Genomic DNA, 17,871 nt, shown 5'->3' with positions numbered 1-17,871 from the left:
TATGTAACTACGTTTGTATGGAACTGCAGTTAGTTTATTGTCAAATTAGGACATTAGGTTGTCTTGGTGTTACGTGTAGTTCACACCACCGATCACTAGACGCCGCTGTATGAATCCTGTAGCTCCGTAAGAGGCGCTCTGAAATCTTTAGCGACACAAAACAAAGAGCAGACTGGTCAAGCACTGACCTGACTGAACCACCGGCATTACTTTAAATTATGGGCAAAAAGCATAAGAAACACAAATCAGAGAAGCACACACACGACGGTAAGTCACGCACGAATCATTGATCAGGCTGAAGAATATTTTTTCTGTTGGCTGAAAGCCTGGTTTAAGGCACGTTCCATTATAAACTCACAGGAACTGAAGGAGCACTCATTCTGTGAAGCTGTCAGTGGATTAGTAACATTAGTTGTCTGAGAGCTGATGTCCACAACGTGTTTTTAATGCAGTACATGTTACAATTTGAGTTGGTTTATGTACAATAATGTGTGTTTTCCCTGTATCTTGATTGCGTGGTTGTTTTGCTCCGGAATAGCAGCTGTTGCTCAAGACATCAACTTAACCAAGGCAGTAACCGTTATCAGAACCGCAATTATTATTATGTGTAGCTTATTTTTTTCCATAAATGTTAAATCTGCTTGAACCAGAGGAAAGGGTATTACGTAGGTTTTAAAGAGAGGATAGGCTTTTTCATGACATAATATATAACGTTAGTGTGGTCTGTGAGAAGTCTAATTCTCGTCAAAAGAGGATCGCTATTTATTAGTGATAACGACACAACGAGGTTTTCTGTATTTATTAACTTAGGTTTTTAGCATAGCACCTAAATTCCTAATGAGCGTATGGTCACACTGTGAGTCAGAAATAGGGTGTTTAACTAATTTGTGTTTCTGGCATTGAAGAGTTCACTGAGCGTCCTCTGAAGCTGGTGTTAAAAGTGGCTGGGAATGAGGTCACCACGGGCAGCCCTAGCCTCGAGAAAGTTTATGACGAACAGGTAGATTACGACAAACACAAAGACAAAAAAAAGAAGAAGAAAAAGAAGGACGAGAAAGACAGAGCCAGTCCTCCAGTGTCGCCGGCTGACAAAAAGAAAAAGGTAATGAGTATGAATTGTATCTTTTGTTGGTGCTTGCTTTTGCTATGTTGTTTATGTGCTTAGTGCTTACTACATCCTAAGCAATGAATGTGTCTCATAGATGACCAAAAAAAGAAAGGGCCCAGACTCTGTGGATCCAGACTGGGATGAACAGAGCAGAACTCCTGCTCGCTCTGATGTTTCCCAGGACAAGCCCCTCACACCCTCACTTGCCAAAATGGAAGGTAAAGCAGTGAACCCTCTCAGGGTTTAGGATGAATCTGTTTTTGATGCTATTGTTTTGTGTGCTTGTGCTAATTATCTTTTGATTATGGCTTTTGTAATTCCTCAGAAAAAGAGCAGACACCTCTACAGGAGGCCCTGAGTCAGCTCATCCGACAACTCCAGAGGTAGGCCTAAACATAGCTAACCTGAGGACAACCTGTTTAGACAGTTTGTGGATTTATATATATATATATATATAATGTACAAGTATATTAATATGCTCACTTTTGACCAGATATAAAAACAGATATAATATGAAATATTACAATATAAAATAACACTTTTCTTCGCAATATTTTTATGATGGCAAGGCTGAATTTTCAACTCCAGTCTTCAGTCACATGATTATAATTCTTCTGTGTAATTTTTTTTTATATAAACCTGATACATGATTCTTTGATAAATCGAAAGTTCAACAGAACAGCACTGATGTGAAATTGTGAAAATTTGAAATATATGTGACCCTGTCTGTGAAAACCCTCCTAAAGTCATTTTTTGTGATTCACTGTTTTCTACATAAAATCATCCTACATAATGTAAAGAACATTCTGTGAAAATATAACCTTGATATCTTTAATATTAACTGAGTATGGCTATGTTAAAGATTTGCTGAATTTCAGGCTCAGAAAATCATGTTTTGAGAAATTCCAATGTAAACACAAGCTTATTTTTAAAACTGCAACACATTCGATGCATAATTATCCTGAATATGAGCCATATACCACATTAAAGCTGAGATTCTCCCATTTTCAGTGATATATGACACATTTATGGGAAAATTCTTAAAAGGTTTGTAAAACGGGCCTATTTATTATGATGAGTATGTCCAAAAAGCACAAAAACATTCAAACGAATTGGGTGTACAAGAGCTTGATTGTTGCAACAATTACCAAGCCAATTAATTGAAGTTATTTGTGTAACTTTATTAATCAAATTAAATATCCATGGAAAAAGTCATTAATATATAAATTAATGAATATATTACATTTCAGTAGAAAATCTCTAACTTAAATTATTTTACTGGGCTACATTAAGTATAGTACTGGAGTAAAAATAAAGAGACGGATAGTTCACCCAAAAATAAAAATTCTGTCATCGTTTATTTACCCTCATGTACCCTCAACCTGCACTTTCTTCAATAAACCCGGTTATATCATTATTCGGGGTAATTCCACCGAGATTAATATCAGAAAAGCTGTTTAAGCAATCAGCTATTTTCTGTTCCTGCTCGCGTTTAAGTGCTGCCATGTCAAATAGCCTAGATAATTTAATTCATTAATCCAGTGTTTCCCAACCTTTTTTCATTCATGGCGCCCTTTGAAAATGTTCTAAATTTTGTCACCCCCTCGCACAGGTTACACTAGGGGTGTAACGGTACAGATTGCTCATGGTTCGGTTTTAGGTTTAGGTTCACAGTTTCAGGTTCACGGTTTCTGAATGGTTCGATATTTGCTATGTTCATGGAAAAAAGGACTACTGTCAAATAAAAATAAAGAAAAGAACAAATAACTTAAATACAAGCAGCAGCACAAATAATTACTATTGAGCAAAGATAATAAAATAATGCTTTTTTTCTTTTCTTTACAGGTAGGTCTAACATTAGTTTTTAGGTAAATAAATTGAATAAAGTAATCAAATGGAAAAATTAGTGCATATTTAACTGTTTAAATTAAATATTAATCCTTATTAAACTTACAAAAGCTATTCAATCAAGAGCAGTGAGTGATTCCTTATCTTCATTGACATTAAACAGACAGGAGTAAAGGCTACTGCCCCTTTAAGACCCAGGGGTGTCGCTTTTTTCGACTGTTTGTTCTCGTAAGGCATATTCAGACTATGTCTGCTTGGATACTCATCAAGATGGACATGTTGACATCGGCTACTTCTTGTGTGAGTTTGTCCGTTCAAGCGCAAGACTTGAAAGAGAACTCAATAGTTGCGCTCTGTGACGTGCAGTATCTGAGTGGCATGTGCCACTGAATGATTTATGCAATGCCAATATTGGTGCCAATGTTGTTGATCACGCAAACTGCACGTCCTAGAAAACACGTACAAACCATCATAAGTCACTACAAATATCACATTAACAGTCGCATCCGTTACTGTAGTAAAGTTTTAATTTTGCATCATGCTGCACGCTCTTCTCTAGGTGTCAGTATAGCCACTACAAAACAGCAAATACAACACTGTTGTACTTGGTATAATCTTGAGGCATAATATGTAAGATTTTTGGATTAAAATATCAGAAAAGTATTATATATTTTGTTGATTTGTGTACTTGCATTATCATCACCAATCATTTCCAACAATGTTTAAATCCAGAGAACGTCATATCTGCGCTACCGGCGATTTCCAGCTTTACTTTTATAGAAACCATGGAAACACCATAGATGCTTTAATATATATTTAATAAGTGTTTTATTAGACAGGTGAGCAACTGTTAGGATACGTTTATCGACAGAAAACAAATTATTGTTTTATAGCTGAACACTGTTTAGTCTAATTGTTTTCTTTATCAACCGCAAGTAACATGTTTTTACCATGCTTCAGAAACAACACTATTTTGTCAAGTGGCAAACATTGCATTTTCTCCACGATACCAGCCACCAAGCAACCACACAAAGTAGCATTATAACATAACTTTCAACACACTCAAGTTTATTTTTTAATAAGATTGTTTTGACCAAGTACAACAGTGTTGCATTACCTCACAATTTTAATTAATCAAATAAAGGGACCTGTAAGAGTAGTAATTCAGCACTTGCAGCTGTTTTATTATAATTAAATAAAGTAATGTGAATTTAAGTGATCAAACTTAACTGTAATTCAAGCTCAGTGAAGTAGGCAGATGCTACTTTAATATTAAAACAAAACAACAAAGCAAAGGGAGTGGCAGTGGCTGACTGCGGCATATAAGCATTATTAAAACAGCAATGTCCCATTCATACCACAGTAACGTTAATAAAACATTAATACATTAGCTCATCCATGAATATGATTTCTGCCTGAATCCCATCGGATTGCGTCCCATCTGCGGAGGAGGTGAAGACAACAACTCCCATGATTCCATGCTCATTCATGGCGACATTAAGCTACGCCATTGTTATTGTTTTGAAAAAGCCACCTCTAGCAACAAAACGTACATACTGTGCCTTTAATCTATGTATTAAATAAATGTATTAATTTTTTAAAAAAAAGGAACTTCATATATAATATACTTAATATATAACTACATTACTGATCTTGAATAAACTCATCTGAGGCACAAGTGAACGCTGCTGTTTATTGCAGGAAGGACCCTAGTGCGTTCTTCTCATTCCCTGTGACGGATCTGATTGCCCCAGGATACTCTCTCATTATAAAGAGACCCATGGATTTCAGCACTATGAAGGAGAAAGTGAAGAAGGAACAATACCAGTCGCTTGAGGAGCTCAAGGTAATATGATCATCATTATAGCTGTTACTAGGATACAGACTGGCTCTAAGGTTCATTAAATTATTTCTGTTGAAAAAATAAATCAACACCCCAACAAACACATTTTTAAATATTTGCTAGATGTCTGTTCTGTGTATGTAATGGAAAAAAACATATTTACACCATCCTGGCTAAGTGGAAAAACTAAATGGATCAGACCAATCCATTGAGCACCAAAGCCATGGTAGCCATGGTGTGGGGGAGGAGAGAGAGTGAAAAAAGTCAGATTTTTGTAAGAGAGATAGCTGAGATATTACCAAAGAGGAAAAAGTCAGAGCAATGTAATTGGAAAAAGAAGGGTTACGGTCAGGAAAGAGCTAGGACCTGTGTTAAAGCAGCACCAGGTAACTTTTCAACCTTCATAATATTTACAATAGGTAAGACTTACAATAGGTTGAATGACACGTCTGCCATAGCCTGACGGGGTCTGTATCGTTTTTAATCGTACTTTTAAACTTCGGGTTTCGGGTAGTAACCCGAGAACAAAAAGAACTACAAAATTCGACTGCTTTACGGCATATACGTCACTTCCACCAACACCCACACTTCCTTAAATTCGGACGTGCGAGCCCAACTTTGTTTGTCGGATAATATAGTCATGTCCGAAGCAGCACAGACAAATAAGAAAGAAAAAAGGTTTGTTGGAGGAAAGCAATAAGAGGAAACGAAAAAGTGATCAACATTGGACCAGCGTTTGTTCGTTGGCGTGAACTGAAGGAGGCGTGCCCGACCGATGCTGTCATGCTTGCTATGGTGATTACCTACCACTCAAACATTGAACTAAAGTATCATATAGATTCTGTAAAACGGTAACCAATAGACTACTATAATGACGCTGGCTTGTAAACGTGAGCATCGCGATTATTTGGCGTTTAAAAAAAAACAAAACATGAAATGATATTCATATGAAACATAATGTTGAAACATATGCCACTGACTGCAGGCTACCTGGAATGAAGACATTTCACACGCACCGCCAGAAGAACATCTGCATGTGAACTCCTTCTGCAGTGTAACTGTTAGTGCTGCACCAACCCGCGGGCCACTTTTATGAAGTTATTTGGCCCGCCCCGCACCACTGTATATATTTTTACAACCCGCCGCGCACCCGCGACCATTAAAAAGACATACGGGGTCTGCGAGTTATGAGACGACCCGCGCATCACTAGTTCAGGGCTATCAGGGTTGTCATGTCAACAAATGCACGCGCGATGGCCCTGTTGTAGGATGACAGAGCTTACGACAGTAGTTGAGGACATTATTTTTTCCCAACTGTAGGGGGACCCCGAGAGCAAAAGTTGCCAAGTGCTGCTTTAATATTAGACACTGCGCTGTAGAGATGTTGGGAGCAGGATTTCCTCAGATGGATGCCAAGTTTGCTTTGTTTCTGCTCAATATGCAAGCATTGGTTTTGCCATGTTTCACAAAACCAAGACATGCTGCTGCTGTTTAATCACAGCCGATACTTACACAAGCTGTTTGTGGTTGCCTGAGTTGCATAGTCTGTTATTATAATTGTTTTGTGGTGGAGCAATGAAAAGGGGGTGTGTTTGGGTTGATTTCAAACATAAACCTTTAAGTAGTCAAATTATTGATTATTCCAACTGCCATAATTTGACAAGTGACAAGCAATGATCTACATAGCAATATACTGAATATTGACTGATAAATGGATGCTATACTGTTTTCCCCACAGCTGGATTTCAGGGTGATGTGTGAGAACGCTATGATCTACAACAAACCAGAGACAATTTACTACAAAGCAGCAAGGAAACTCCTTCACTCTGGCATGAAGATCCTGAGCACAGTTAGTGAAAAATAAATAATAAAAAACTTGTTTAGCCATTTTTACACCAGAGGGCGCTGATGTGCCATGTACAATATGATCCCATAATTAGTGTTGTTGTAGTAGTGTTCTTCAGTTATAGCCATTCAAATCTATCAAACCTGGAATGTTAACCATGCAAATGAACTTTTTGTGTGCATTAAGGAGAGACTGGACAGTTTAAAGCAGAGCATAGAGTTCATGGCTGGCCTGCAGAGGTCAAGCAGTCATTCAGCAGAGGATGGAGATGAGGATGGCGGGACGTCTGACCCTGCCAAAGAGAACTCCTCTGTCATGGACACAAGTGACAACTCACAATCACCCCGTGTAGGCAACAAAGATACTCCAAGGTATGAATGAATCAGTAGGGTTTTTTTTTTTAACCTTTTTAAAAAAATTCTTATCTATTTCTAATTTGTCTAGAATAAAGGCTGGTTCACACCAAGATCAAATGCTAAAACTATAATAGCTTTCACACCAGTTTTAATTGCGCACTGCAGTTATGTTCTCGCAGAGAGCGCTTTCAGTGGAGAGTTGGGAGAAGTTTCCTTTCAGTTAGTCTTATCCTAATGTTGCTTTGAAAAGGAACAATTCTTTTTCCTGTTTTTCAGAATAATTCTTAAAATAATGGTTCATATTAATCACAGGCAGGATATGAAACACTTGACAGCTGCCAAATGTGAGTCAAATTTCTTGCAGGTTTCTCGTCAGTTGGCAGGTTACTTCGACATTATGTATGGTTTAAGACCAAAATTCTGACCTCTGCTGATCTAAGTGACGTGAGCAAATCAAAGACGCACCTTGTCTCAACTTGTGCATCTTATGACAGCCTTTACCTCAGTGGAAATAGGCATTCTAGATAAACCTCTGAGGGCAGATTTTCTTTTTCTCCAGAACTCCACATTGAGAGACATCCCTAAAATATTTAATATTGAAAGAAGAGACCTTTACCCATAACATACTAATGGCTGGAAATGGTTTTCAATTCAAAAGGTAAATATCAGACTTAAAACATGGTGATTAATTGGCTGCCATTAAAACTAAAATTGATTCCAGTCCCGATATCTTGTCTGTTTGACTGTATGGGTGTAATGGGTGATAAGGTCAGTAAAATTATATTGTTCTTCTGTTCAGCTATTCACATTGTCTTTGTAGCTGCATTCAGGGCTTCAGCTGTTGTACTGAAGCCAGTGAGACATTCCAAGGTGTTGCCGGGGTGTTCACTGTCTTTCTCTATTTTACTCTCTCTTTTTGTTGCTTGCCTACGTAAATCGGCTTGGCTGCCGCAGTGGGCAAGAGTCGTGGAATGCTTGAACATGTTGTGACTTGTATGCCATCTCTAGCCCATGAGATACACTCCGTAGCTATTCAGGGAGCACACTACTCTGCAGGATCTGGTAGAGGCTTGAGAACAGGCCCGCAGAGACCACACACTGATGGATCTATTATACATTATTCATAATTTAACCAATCACTGCTCTGACATCAGAGTTCATTAGGCGTTTCAGGAATTATGCCTCATGTGGGGATTTATTTACTCTAAATACATTTGTGTAACAGGGAAAGTAAGGATGATGCTCAGAAGAGCCAAGCAGAGAAAGACCTGGAGGAGATCAAGAAGATTGTTGAGGAGTCGGGAGGAAAACTCTCAAACAGAAGTTTGCAGTGTGAGGTATGGGTACAACAACACAGAAGATGAACCATGTATTATTGTACAGCACTCACATGCGAGATCATTCACTGAGCATGTCAGATAACATGTTGAACGCTCACTTTTCTTTTGAGCAGCTGGAGTTTGAGAGAAGGACATCTGATGGCTCAACCACTCTGGGAATCCTGAACCCCGCTGACCTGAGCGCTGGAGGTTTGTGACAATGAGTGTTAAAGAAAACAATTAAATATAAGACGTGTGAACAAAATGTGTATAGTTTATTATGCTTCTATGCTAGATCCAGGATACTGCCCAGTCAAATTGGGCATGATGGGAGGTAGACTGCAGACTGGAATAAACACCCTTCAGGGTTTCAAAGAGGACAAGAGAAACATGGTTACTCCAGGTAATAGACATTCACTCTTCACTTGTTTTCCCGCTACTTGAATCTCACATTGTATCAGTCTCAAGTTTTCCGTTAAATCCAGTACTCATATTTCCTGGAAATATGACTTAATGAATAAAATGTCTCTATTAGCAATGAGCTTCACTCTGTGGCCTTCACTTCAGTCATGCGGAGAAGATCATGTGAAGAGTGTGTTATAATCTCTGTTTGAATATCTGCCAGAGGAATGTATTATTATGTGCTAGAAAATCCAATTGTTTCTGCTGTCAATTAGAAAAAAATCAGTGGGCTGTACTTTCTACTCATCTCTATCTTTTATCTGTCAAGTTATCTGTGGTGGTTGCTTAGCTGAGTGTATATATATATATATGGAATAATTGACTACGGGCCGTTGAATTATTAGAAAAATAATTATTAAAAAAATGCGAGAGCGCGCGAGAGAGTGAAAAAAGTAGTTGAAAAGTCCCATTGACTTAACATTAGGGTTGGGCATCGAGAACCGGTTCTAACTTGGAACCGTTTAAAAAATAACGATTCCATTGGAATCGTTTAGAAAATTTATTTTCGGTTCCGATCTTCGGTTCCAAGCGCGCAAGTTTTGGTTTCCATGGCCACCTGATTTCCGGTGCTTGCGCGCCCGCTTGTTCATGGAAGCCCGGTAAGCGGCTCTGAAGTGTGGATTTATTTCACTTTTAAAAGCCTGGGTCGGTACAGTGCAACTAGTGTTGTCAAAAATATCGATACTGAAATATCTGAAAAGATACGATAGCCTGCTCAGCCTACACAATCGATCCCAGCTGCTGTCCTCTCCTCTCCTCTCTGACCGACAGCGAGTTGACACACGCAGCCGCATATTCTCATTCAGCCGGTTAACCTCTGAACACGACGGACGCGCGTTCTGCTGGACTTTTCCTTACGACAGCGTGTTAGTGTTAGTGTGTGTGATCGGTCTGAATTTCGCGCGGGATTGCACATAATTCTACGAATCCCCGCAGATTTCAAGCTCACATCTGAAGCGCACGCACACACATAGCCTCCGTAATAAAGCCGCCCCTGACATACAAGTGCAAATATTCGCTTCTTTTTACAGCTTATTATTGGTCAAATACACTCAAACAAATTCTCAGTGCACATTTTGAACAGTATGTAAACATAGTCTTAAACAATTCAGGAAGAAATCATAAGAAATGAAGAATGAGTAACAGGAACAGTGTTCAGGATCATTGAGTGAGGCAGTTCTTAAAGGGACAGCAGTCATTTGTTATTCAAAGTCAAACTACAAAAAGACAAACGATCACACTGCTCTTGACTGATCAACGCGTGTAACTTTAATGGTTTTATATGAAACTATTTAATTTTTTGCAAAAACATTATCCAATGTTATTTTAAATTTATTTAGCCACTTTGCGTTTTTTTAATTCAGTTTCTTACCTGAATGTTAGACCTACCTGAAAAAATAAAGCAGTCTATTTCATTTATATCTTTTATTCTATTGTATTTATTTGTGCTATTTTTTGTAATATGTATCTTTGTTTATTCAATTTACCATTCAAATTCAAGCTTACTTGTGCTGTGTGTAAACTATTGCAACACAATTACCCCGTTGTAAAAAATACATTGAGTTAAAAATATTTGTGAAATAATTTTAATAGTAATTGATCAATGTTTATATATGAGAAAAAGCTTAAAAGCTTTATCATATAAAGTGATCTCTTCAGAAGAAATGTTTGATTGCCTAGACTTTCAAAAGACAGACAAAAAAAAAATTATATAAAAAATATCTAATTGACAGTATATGCAGCGTTTTTCTCCCGTTGTATTAAAAATAGCATTGAATATCGATGTGACATGTTTTGACTCCACCCCTCAAAGAATCGGAATCGAGAATCGAAAAGAACCGGAATCGAAAGTAAGAATCGGAATCGGAATCAGAATCGTTCAAATCAAAACGATGCCCAACCCTACTTAACATTGCGGAAACTCTGACCACTTATAGCTCCGAGCGAGGGTTTCGTAGAAACTCATTACTTATATGAAATTTGAAGAGGCTGACAGGCCCTGTCAGGAATCAACCTGTAAGTTGTACCCCTGGGGCGCTAGAGCTGCCCAAAATGTGTCAAATTTCCCATTGACTTATAATGGGGAGGGTCGTCCTATTAAACACTTGTGTTTTTCCTACAATGGTACATTGCATAGGGATTTTTTTATTGACCACAGTTTACAGAGTGTCAAAGAGACAAGGGGGTGGGCAACCATTATAAAGCATCCTAGCAACCCAAATTCACAGTAGAAATCTTCACATCTGAATGTTATAGAGGAATTGGGGTTGATTTATATAATTCATACTGGCAAGGAGCTTTTGGAGTATCATCATTAGATGCTGCCAAGACACTCCTTAGCAACCAAACAGCATACCCTAGCAACCGTTCAGCAAGACTATATCTCTGTATTAGAACATCATAGAGACGTGGGGGTTGGGTCTTTTGACTCATGTTAGCAAAAAGCACTTCAAATATGCTACACATGCTAGCAGTGAATAGCTACATGCTAATAGTGATTAGCTGAGTGTTAAATCAGGCAAAGAACCAGCTCTATAAACACTATAGTAACCATCTGTGACAACTAACAACTGCCTAGCAACACCATAGCAACCATTCATAATACCCTAGCAACCACCCAGAATACATTTTACATTTTTACCTTTTACATTTATCTAGAGAAACATCCTACATTGAGTTATGAACATTTTTAATGTTAATACCTTGGAGCCATTTTCATCTTTTTACCATGTTGCTTTTTTAACATTTCTCACTTGCCCACAAAACAATGGCACAATGGCATCGCTCTGACAAACCTCTGCTAGAGTTTTAATGGATTTTTTGCACCCACATTTGAACCTGACTGTGTTAAAGGACAACTCTAGGGAATTTTTAAGTTTATCTTGATCGTTATACCTTTGTGAGTACAGTCTATAGAAAAAAAAAGAACCGGATTTGTGCTTGCAACATGGAGCTGTTAAACAGTAAATGACAGGAGCCCCACGCAACTAAAACGGCAGTTATGGTGGCATAAACGTAAAGGGTGTCTTTGTGCCTCTTAACAGACACATAATTAAAATGTCTGTCCAACATGAACAGGTCCCTTACATGACAATGAGATGCGTTTAGCCACTCAGCCATTGTTTAAATTCACCTAGATAGTGTTTTAGACAGCTAGCTATGTCTAGCGCTGAAGTCCCCTGGGAACGCAGTTGTAGCCGAAAAAAAAGGCAAATTGTCCAGTTGGGAAGAGCGTTCTGTGTGTAAAGCATGATTATTTTTTTTATTTTTAAATAAATTATTATTACCTCAAGCCGCGTGTGCCCAAATGGAAGGATAAATAAAGTTTACATTACCTCCACAGTGGTTGCTTTTTTTTTCAACCGGCCTCGCTGTGTTGTCTTTGTAAGTTAGTCATCCTTGTCAAAGCGTTCGCTGCAAATTTTCACATTCTGTTGCCACAATTCGGAAAGGCACAAATGAGAACCATTTCTTCTTCACTTGTGAGCCCGATCGGATCATCACTCTATGATGTCCGGTTCACGAACGAATCGTTCTTTTTAACCGGTTCTTTTTAGTGAACCGGGCGAACCAGTTCACCAAATCGGACTGAATCGTTCTAAACGGATCGCGTCTCAAATCAGTGCTGACCACACACGTTACTATAGTTGCTCACTTTCTGACATGAGTGACAGTCCCTCCGAATATAAATAAACTAATGTCTTGAATTATATGTTGTAACTCCGACCGTTCACTGAACTTAGACATGTTTTGCTGAGAGAACTGATGAACTCACGAGCTGCTGATACTGAGCATGCACTTGTAACTGACGAGCATCTTGTAGTTGATGGAGATTTGTGGGATGCACATCCAGGGCATGAAGTTCCCGTTCCACCACCTCCCAAAGATGCTCTATTGAGTTCAGATCTAGTAACTGTGGGGGTCATTTTAGTACATTGAACTCATTGTCATGTTCAAGAAACCAATTTGAAATGATTGGAGCTTTGTGACATGGTGCATTATCCTGCTGGAAGTAGCCATCAGAGGATGGGTACATGGTGGTCATAAAGGGATGGTCATGGTCAGAAACAATACTCAGGTAGGCCAGGGCATTTAGAAGATTCCCAATTGGCACTAAGGGGCCTAAAGTGTGCCAAGAAAACATCCCCCACACCATTACACCACCAGCCTTCACAGTGCTAACGAGGCATGATGGATCCATGTTCTTATTCTGTTTACGCCAAATTCTGACTCTACCATCTGAATGTCTCAACAGAAATCGAGACTTATCAGACCAGGCAACATTTTTCCATTCTTCAACTGTCCAATTTTGGTGAGCTTGTGCAAATTGTTGCCTCTTTTTCCTATTTGTAGTGGAGATGAGTGGTACCCGGTGGGGTCTTCTGCTGTTGTAGCCTATCCACCTCAATGTTGTGCGTGTTGTGGCTTCACAAATGCTTTGCTGTATACCTCGGTTGTAACGAGTGGTTATTTCAGTCAAAGCTGCTCTTCTATCAGCTTAAATCAGTCGGCCCATTCTCCTCTGACCTCTAGCATCAACAAGGCAATTTCGCCCACAGGACTGCTGCATACGGGATGTTTTTCCCTTTTCACACCATTCTTTGTAAACCCTAGAAATGGTTGTGTGTGAAAATCCCAGTAACTGAGCAGATTGTGAAATACTCAGACCGGCCCGTCTGGCACCAACAACCATGCCACACTCAAAATGGCTTAAATCAACTTTCTTTCCCATTCTGACATTCAGTTTGGAGTTCAGGAGATTGTCTTGACCAGGACCACACCCCTAAATGCATTGAAGCAACTGCCATGTCATTAGTTGATTAGATAATTGCATTAATGAGAAATTGAACAGCTGTTTCTAATAATCGTGTGCGCGCGTGTGCGTGTGTGTGTGTGTAATATTATTAAACCCTGAATATGACATGAACGATACCTCAAATCATGAGTATTAGGCAGAAGAATATCAAAGCCTTCTTTTTAAAGGGATAGTTCACCCAAAAATGAAAATTCTGTAAATGAATTACTTGCCCTCATGTTGTTCCAAACCAGTAAGCTCTTCGAAACACAAATGAAAATCTTTTTTTGATGAAATCTAAAAGAGCTTTCTGTCCCTTCGTATACAACTACACAATGAACAGATTTAATTTACATTTGATGAATGTTTATATTTAAATAAAAGCCTAAATACAATCTGTTCATCATATAAAGTAATCAATCCATGGATTTTATAAGCAGCCACACAGCACTGCTCTAGAAAGCACTTACAGCATCCTAGTGAGGATCAAAATTCTAATGTTTAGAGTCGAGTTAAAGAATTGAAGTTGTTAAAGAAAAAAGTTTGAAAACTGATTGTTTTGAAGTGCATTATCTTCAGACCGTCTTTTATAAATCTCTTATTGTATTCTATTGTCCGGGGCCTCAAGGTGATCTAAAATTATTTAAAATAATTTTTACTGTTTTGTTTAAAGAACCAGGCTTTTCACAGTCTTTGAAAACCGTGTGGTAGCCCAATTTTAAAGGACCTGGAAATTTCTAGACTAGAAGAAAAACATACTATACTTGTTTTTATCCAAATGTCTAAAATACCCTGATCCGTTTTGCGTTTCCACCGGCAACAGTACGCTTATGATAGGTCTGGTGTAGCGATCGATGTCATTCTCGCGTGAAGAAGAAAGCGACACTGTAAACAACAAATGGACGACATGCAGCAAATCTTGTTCTTGTTTCTCAGCATGTGGCTGTTGTCACAAGAAGACACTTTGTTTGAGCGAAGGCTGCAGACTGCAAAGAAAACAGCTGAAAAAGCACACGCAAGTGACTATTCTCTGTCAACCAATCAACGTTCAGCACTGAGTCTAGCTCCACCCTTTAGTTCGGGACTACTGTGCTAGGTTCTCCACTGGACGGGGGCTGAAAAAGTGGTATAGTACGGTTCAGAATTAGGGTACCATTCACAACTTCTGACAATGGAAACGGCAAAAATTGCATACCGTACTGAACGGAACTGACCCGTACCACTCGGTGGAAACGAGTCATTAAGAGTACTCATAGATTAAAATAAATTTAGGAAACCAATCTAGGTGTAGGGGAATACTGACAGATTGAGACCCAAAGTTTTTTTTTAAACTACTTTTACTGGAATCAGTCGGTGTTGTATAAATAAAGATGTATAAAAGTCCCCACATGCCCCTCTCTTTTTTTTTTGCAGTTACCTATATGAATTACGGCCCATTCAGCTCATACGCTCCTTCATATGACTCCAGTTTTTCTAATACCAGCAAAGAGGACTCTGATCTTATTTACTCCTTCTATGGAGAGGACAACAGTCAGCCAGAATCTGAAAGGTGTGTGTTTATCTACTTAAAATCACCCATATAAATAAATATATCCATGAATTTGTTTAGATAACTAAGATGTAGCCATCTACTCTTTAAAATGGCTTTGAACCTATATGCATTTGTGTGGTTATGCAAATCTGCTCTTCTTCCACCACTCCCCTTCCATTATACAATTTTAATTTGAATGTGTATGTGTAGCGTTGCAGATTATCTTGCTAAATCCGAAGAGCACATGAGCAGGTTAGCAGATAATATCCTGGATGCTTTAACCAGTGGGGAGCACTCGAGACAACTCAAAGTGTCAGAAACGGTAAGAAATCTCACTACATGCTCATTACTGCATTTCCCTAGTCAAAAAAATAACATATTTAATCCATAGAATACCAGTAAAAGTATATATTGTTATATCCAACTGAAATCTTTTCAGATAGGCAGCTTACTTAAATCTGCTCTAGATTATTATTTCTGGTTTGATGGGATGATTTTTTTTTTTCCAGGATAATCTGCCTACGGAGGAGCCTGTAGAGAAAGTAGACACAACAGATGATGCTGAGGTAAAACGCTCTCATATCCTGAGAATTAGATTAAAATGTCTCCAAGTGCATTCTAGGGTACAGCTCACTTGGGTGGAAGTGAAGACACAAACCTGGTATTTAAAGGCAGCGTCAGGACCGCAGACTTTCGCAGCTGTGTCAACAACACCAACCAACTTTCACACACTAATGGAACGATTATTTGCCCAGTCACACACACACACACTCACTCTCCCCCTGTCGTTTTTTGACTTCCTTCTTAACTCACACTAATGTATGTGTGTGAGGGTACTGTAGAAGGAAAGTTAAGCATGGGTCGTCTATGAACATAGTGCAGCCTTAGACGACTTTGACTGCGGTTCAGCTAGCATACCTTAGCAGGGTGGTGCTACTGTTCAACACTGTTTTTAGCAGTCTAAGCATCACATAGTATAGCTAGTGGATAATTCATAGTTTTATCCCAAGACTGTTGGGTTGAAGGAGAGCAACAAGAATTGATCTATTTATCCAACAAAAATAAAAAAAGTGACATGATTTGACTTAAGATGTTTGCACTGACCTGCTGTGGAAGTCTTATAGTCTTTTCTCTAATTTTTGAACATATTTCTGGCCTGGTGTCAGTCAATGCACACGCCCTTTTTCACGTCTTTTCACGCATGTCTCTGTAGGTTGTTGCGTCAGAGCCCAGCAGTGGTGATAGTGTGACGGCTCTAAGTTCTGTGGGATTGAATCCTGACCTTCTTCCTGAGAGCTTCAACACAGAAGGTGAGAATCTCCCGTTTTTGAAAGTTTAGTTTGAAATATAGATCATAAATCCCATTTAGTCGTTTTAGATGTGATCGGACCTTATGAAAATCAAGGTCCCATGTTTTCCCAGTTTTTTAATGAACCGTTTTCTTTCTTGAGATGCATCTTTCATGTCTATTATGGTGGATGCAGTGATTATGATCCTCCTGCCTCATTCCCAGCAGTGGAATATAACGCAGCGCATCAGTAACATGCCTGAGCTCTTTTCCCATCTATTTATTCCTCTTCCACACTTTAGAAGCAGAGCATTTCCAACAGAAGCTGGATGAGACAACGGTGTTGCTGAGGGAGCTGCAGAAGGTTCAGAAAGAGAGACTGAGTGCCAAACAGCCACCAAACATCATCTGCCTACTGGTTCCTACGGCTAAAGAGCTGCAGCTTGGTAAGCACAAGCGTGACCTTTGACGACTGGTTCGCTGCTCTCACTATTTCAGATAATGCTAGACAAACACTAACATTTTTTCCTGTCTCGTGTTTTTTGTTTTCCTTACTCAAGGAATTTTAGTGAGTCAGTATTGTTGCACATTAACAGACCTGTGGGTTTCAGCAGCTGTTTAAAGCAGATATACGCTGCAGAGTTTTTAACCTCTAACCTCCACTATCTTTATTGCAGCGGAGAAAGTTACAGGTAACCTGGCCAATTTGACCAGTCGGGTGACCCCTGCTGACGTGTGCAGTGTTTATGGTATCAGAAAGGCCATGGGTATCTCGCTACCCAACAATACCTCACAGGAAATGTTCACACACCTGACCACAGGTAACAAACACTCAGCACAAACAAGATATTCAGCAATTTAGACTTTGTCTTTTTACTTGTGTTTTGTTTGTGAAATGTCTGTTGATGACTGTGCTTAGGAAACTGCTTTATCTGCTCATAAACAGGATAATGGAGGTAAATGTGTTTTCTGTGTTTCAGTGGGAGATATAATTGAACCCATGGAGGGAGTGTGTTGAGCTCCTCCGTCACTGCAGTCGGCTTATTCCCGATCGTCCCGTAATGGTGCTGTTTCTGATCTACTTTTGTTTCATTAAATAAACATCCTTTTTTAAGAATTTTGTGTATTTCCATTCCTATGTTACAGAAATATAACATTAGCAGGGGACTTTATGTAGAAATAAATCGCTCATTTAAAGGGATAGTTCACAAAAAAAGACCTAAAGGTACGTTCACACCAAATGCGAATAGAGCGTCTGGAGCAAGTGATTTCCATGTTAAGTCAATGCAAAGGCGCGTTGATGCGCGTCTGGAGGTCCCGCGGCGCAATGGACGCGATTCCGCCTCATTCGCACGTCCAGTTCATGCGAATAACGCAAATTTGAAGCGAATTGAGCGTTTTGCGCGTTACGCGCGAGTGGTGCTTTTTGTGCATTCACGCATTTGAAGCGAATTCGTGTTTAGGCCCGAACTGAA

General features: G+C 39.1%; 1 protein-coding gene across 1 annotated transcript; it reads left to right on the top strand.

Moving 5' to 3' along the window:
• Positions 1-113: 113 nt before the first annotated feature.
• Positions 114-17,529, top strand: brd7 (bromodomain containing 7). The gene is made up of 17 exons (XM_067440018.1): positions 114-267; positions 906-1,102; positions 1,203-1,326; positions 1,434-1,491; positions 4,658-4,802; positions 6,538-6,648; positions 6,832-7,016; positions 8,227-8,338; positions 8,455-8,530; positions 8,616-8,723; positions 14,991-15,126; positions 15,319-15,430; positions 15,618-15,674; positions 16,322-16,418; positions 16,699-16,842; positions 17,074-17,217; positions 17,377-17,529. Exons 1-17 carry the CDS (start codon positions 219-221, stop codon positions 17,412-17,414), a joined length of 1,893 nt encoding a protein of 630 aa, XP_067296119.1. The 5' UTR covers positions 114-218; the 3' UTR covers positions 17,415-17,529.
• Positions 17,530-17,871: the final 342 nt, after the last annotated feature.

Source organism: Pseudorasbora parva, chromosome 1 (assembly GCF_024679245.1).
Source record: "Pseudorasbora parva isolate DD20220531a chromosome 1, ASM2467924v1, whole genome shotgun sequence".
NCBI lineage: Eukaryota > Metazoa > Chordata > Actinopteri > Cypriniformes > Gobionidae > Pseudorasbora > Pseudorasbora parva.
This window is presented reverse-complemented; position numbering and strand designations above follow the sequence as displayed.

Coding starts and splice junctions, on each gene's coding strand:
- brd7 (XM_067440018.1), top strand. CDS start 219: ATGGGCAAAAAGCATAAGAAACACAAATCAGAGAAGCACACACACGAC. Junction 8,339..8,454: donor ACAGAAGTTTGCAGTGTGAG/GTATGGGTACAA, acceptor TCTTTTGAGCAG/CTGGAGTTTGAGAGAAGGAC. Junction 16,843..17,073: donor GGCTAAAGAGCTGCAGCTTG/GTAAGCACAAGC, acceptor TCTTTATTGCAG/CGGAGAAAGTTACAGGTAAC.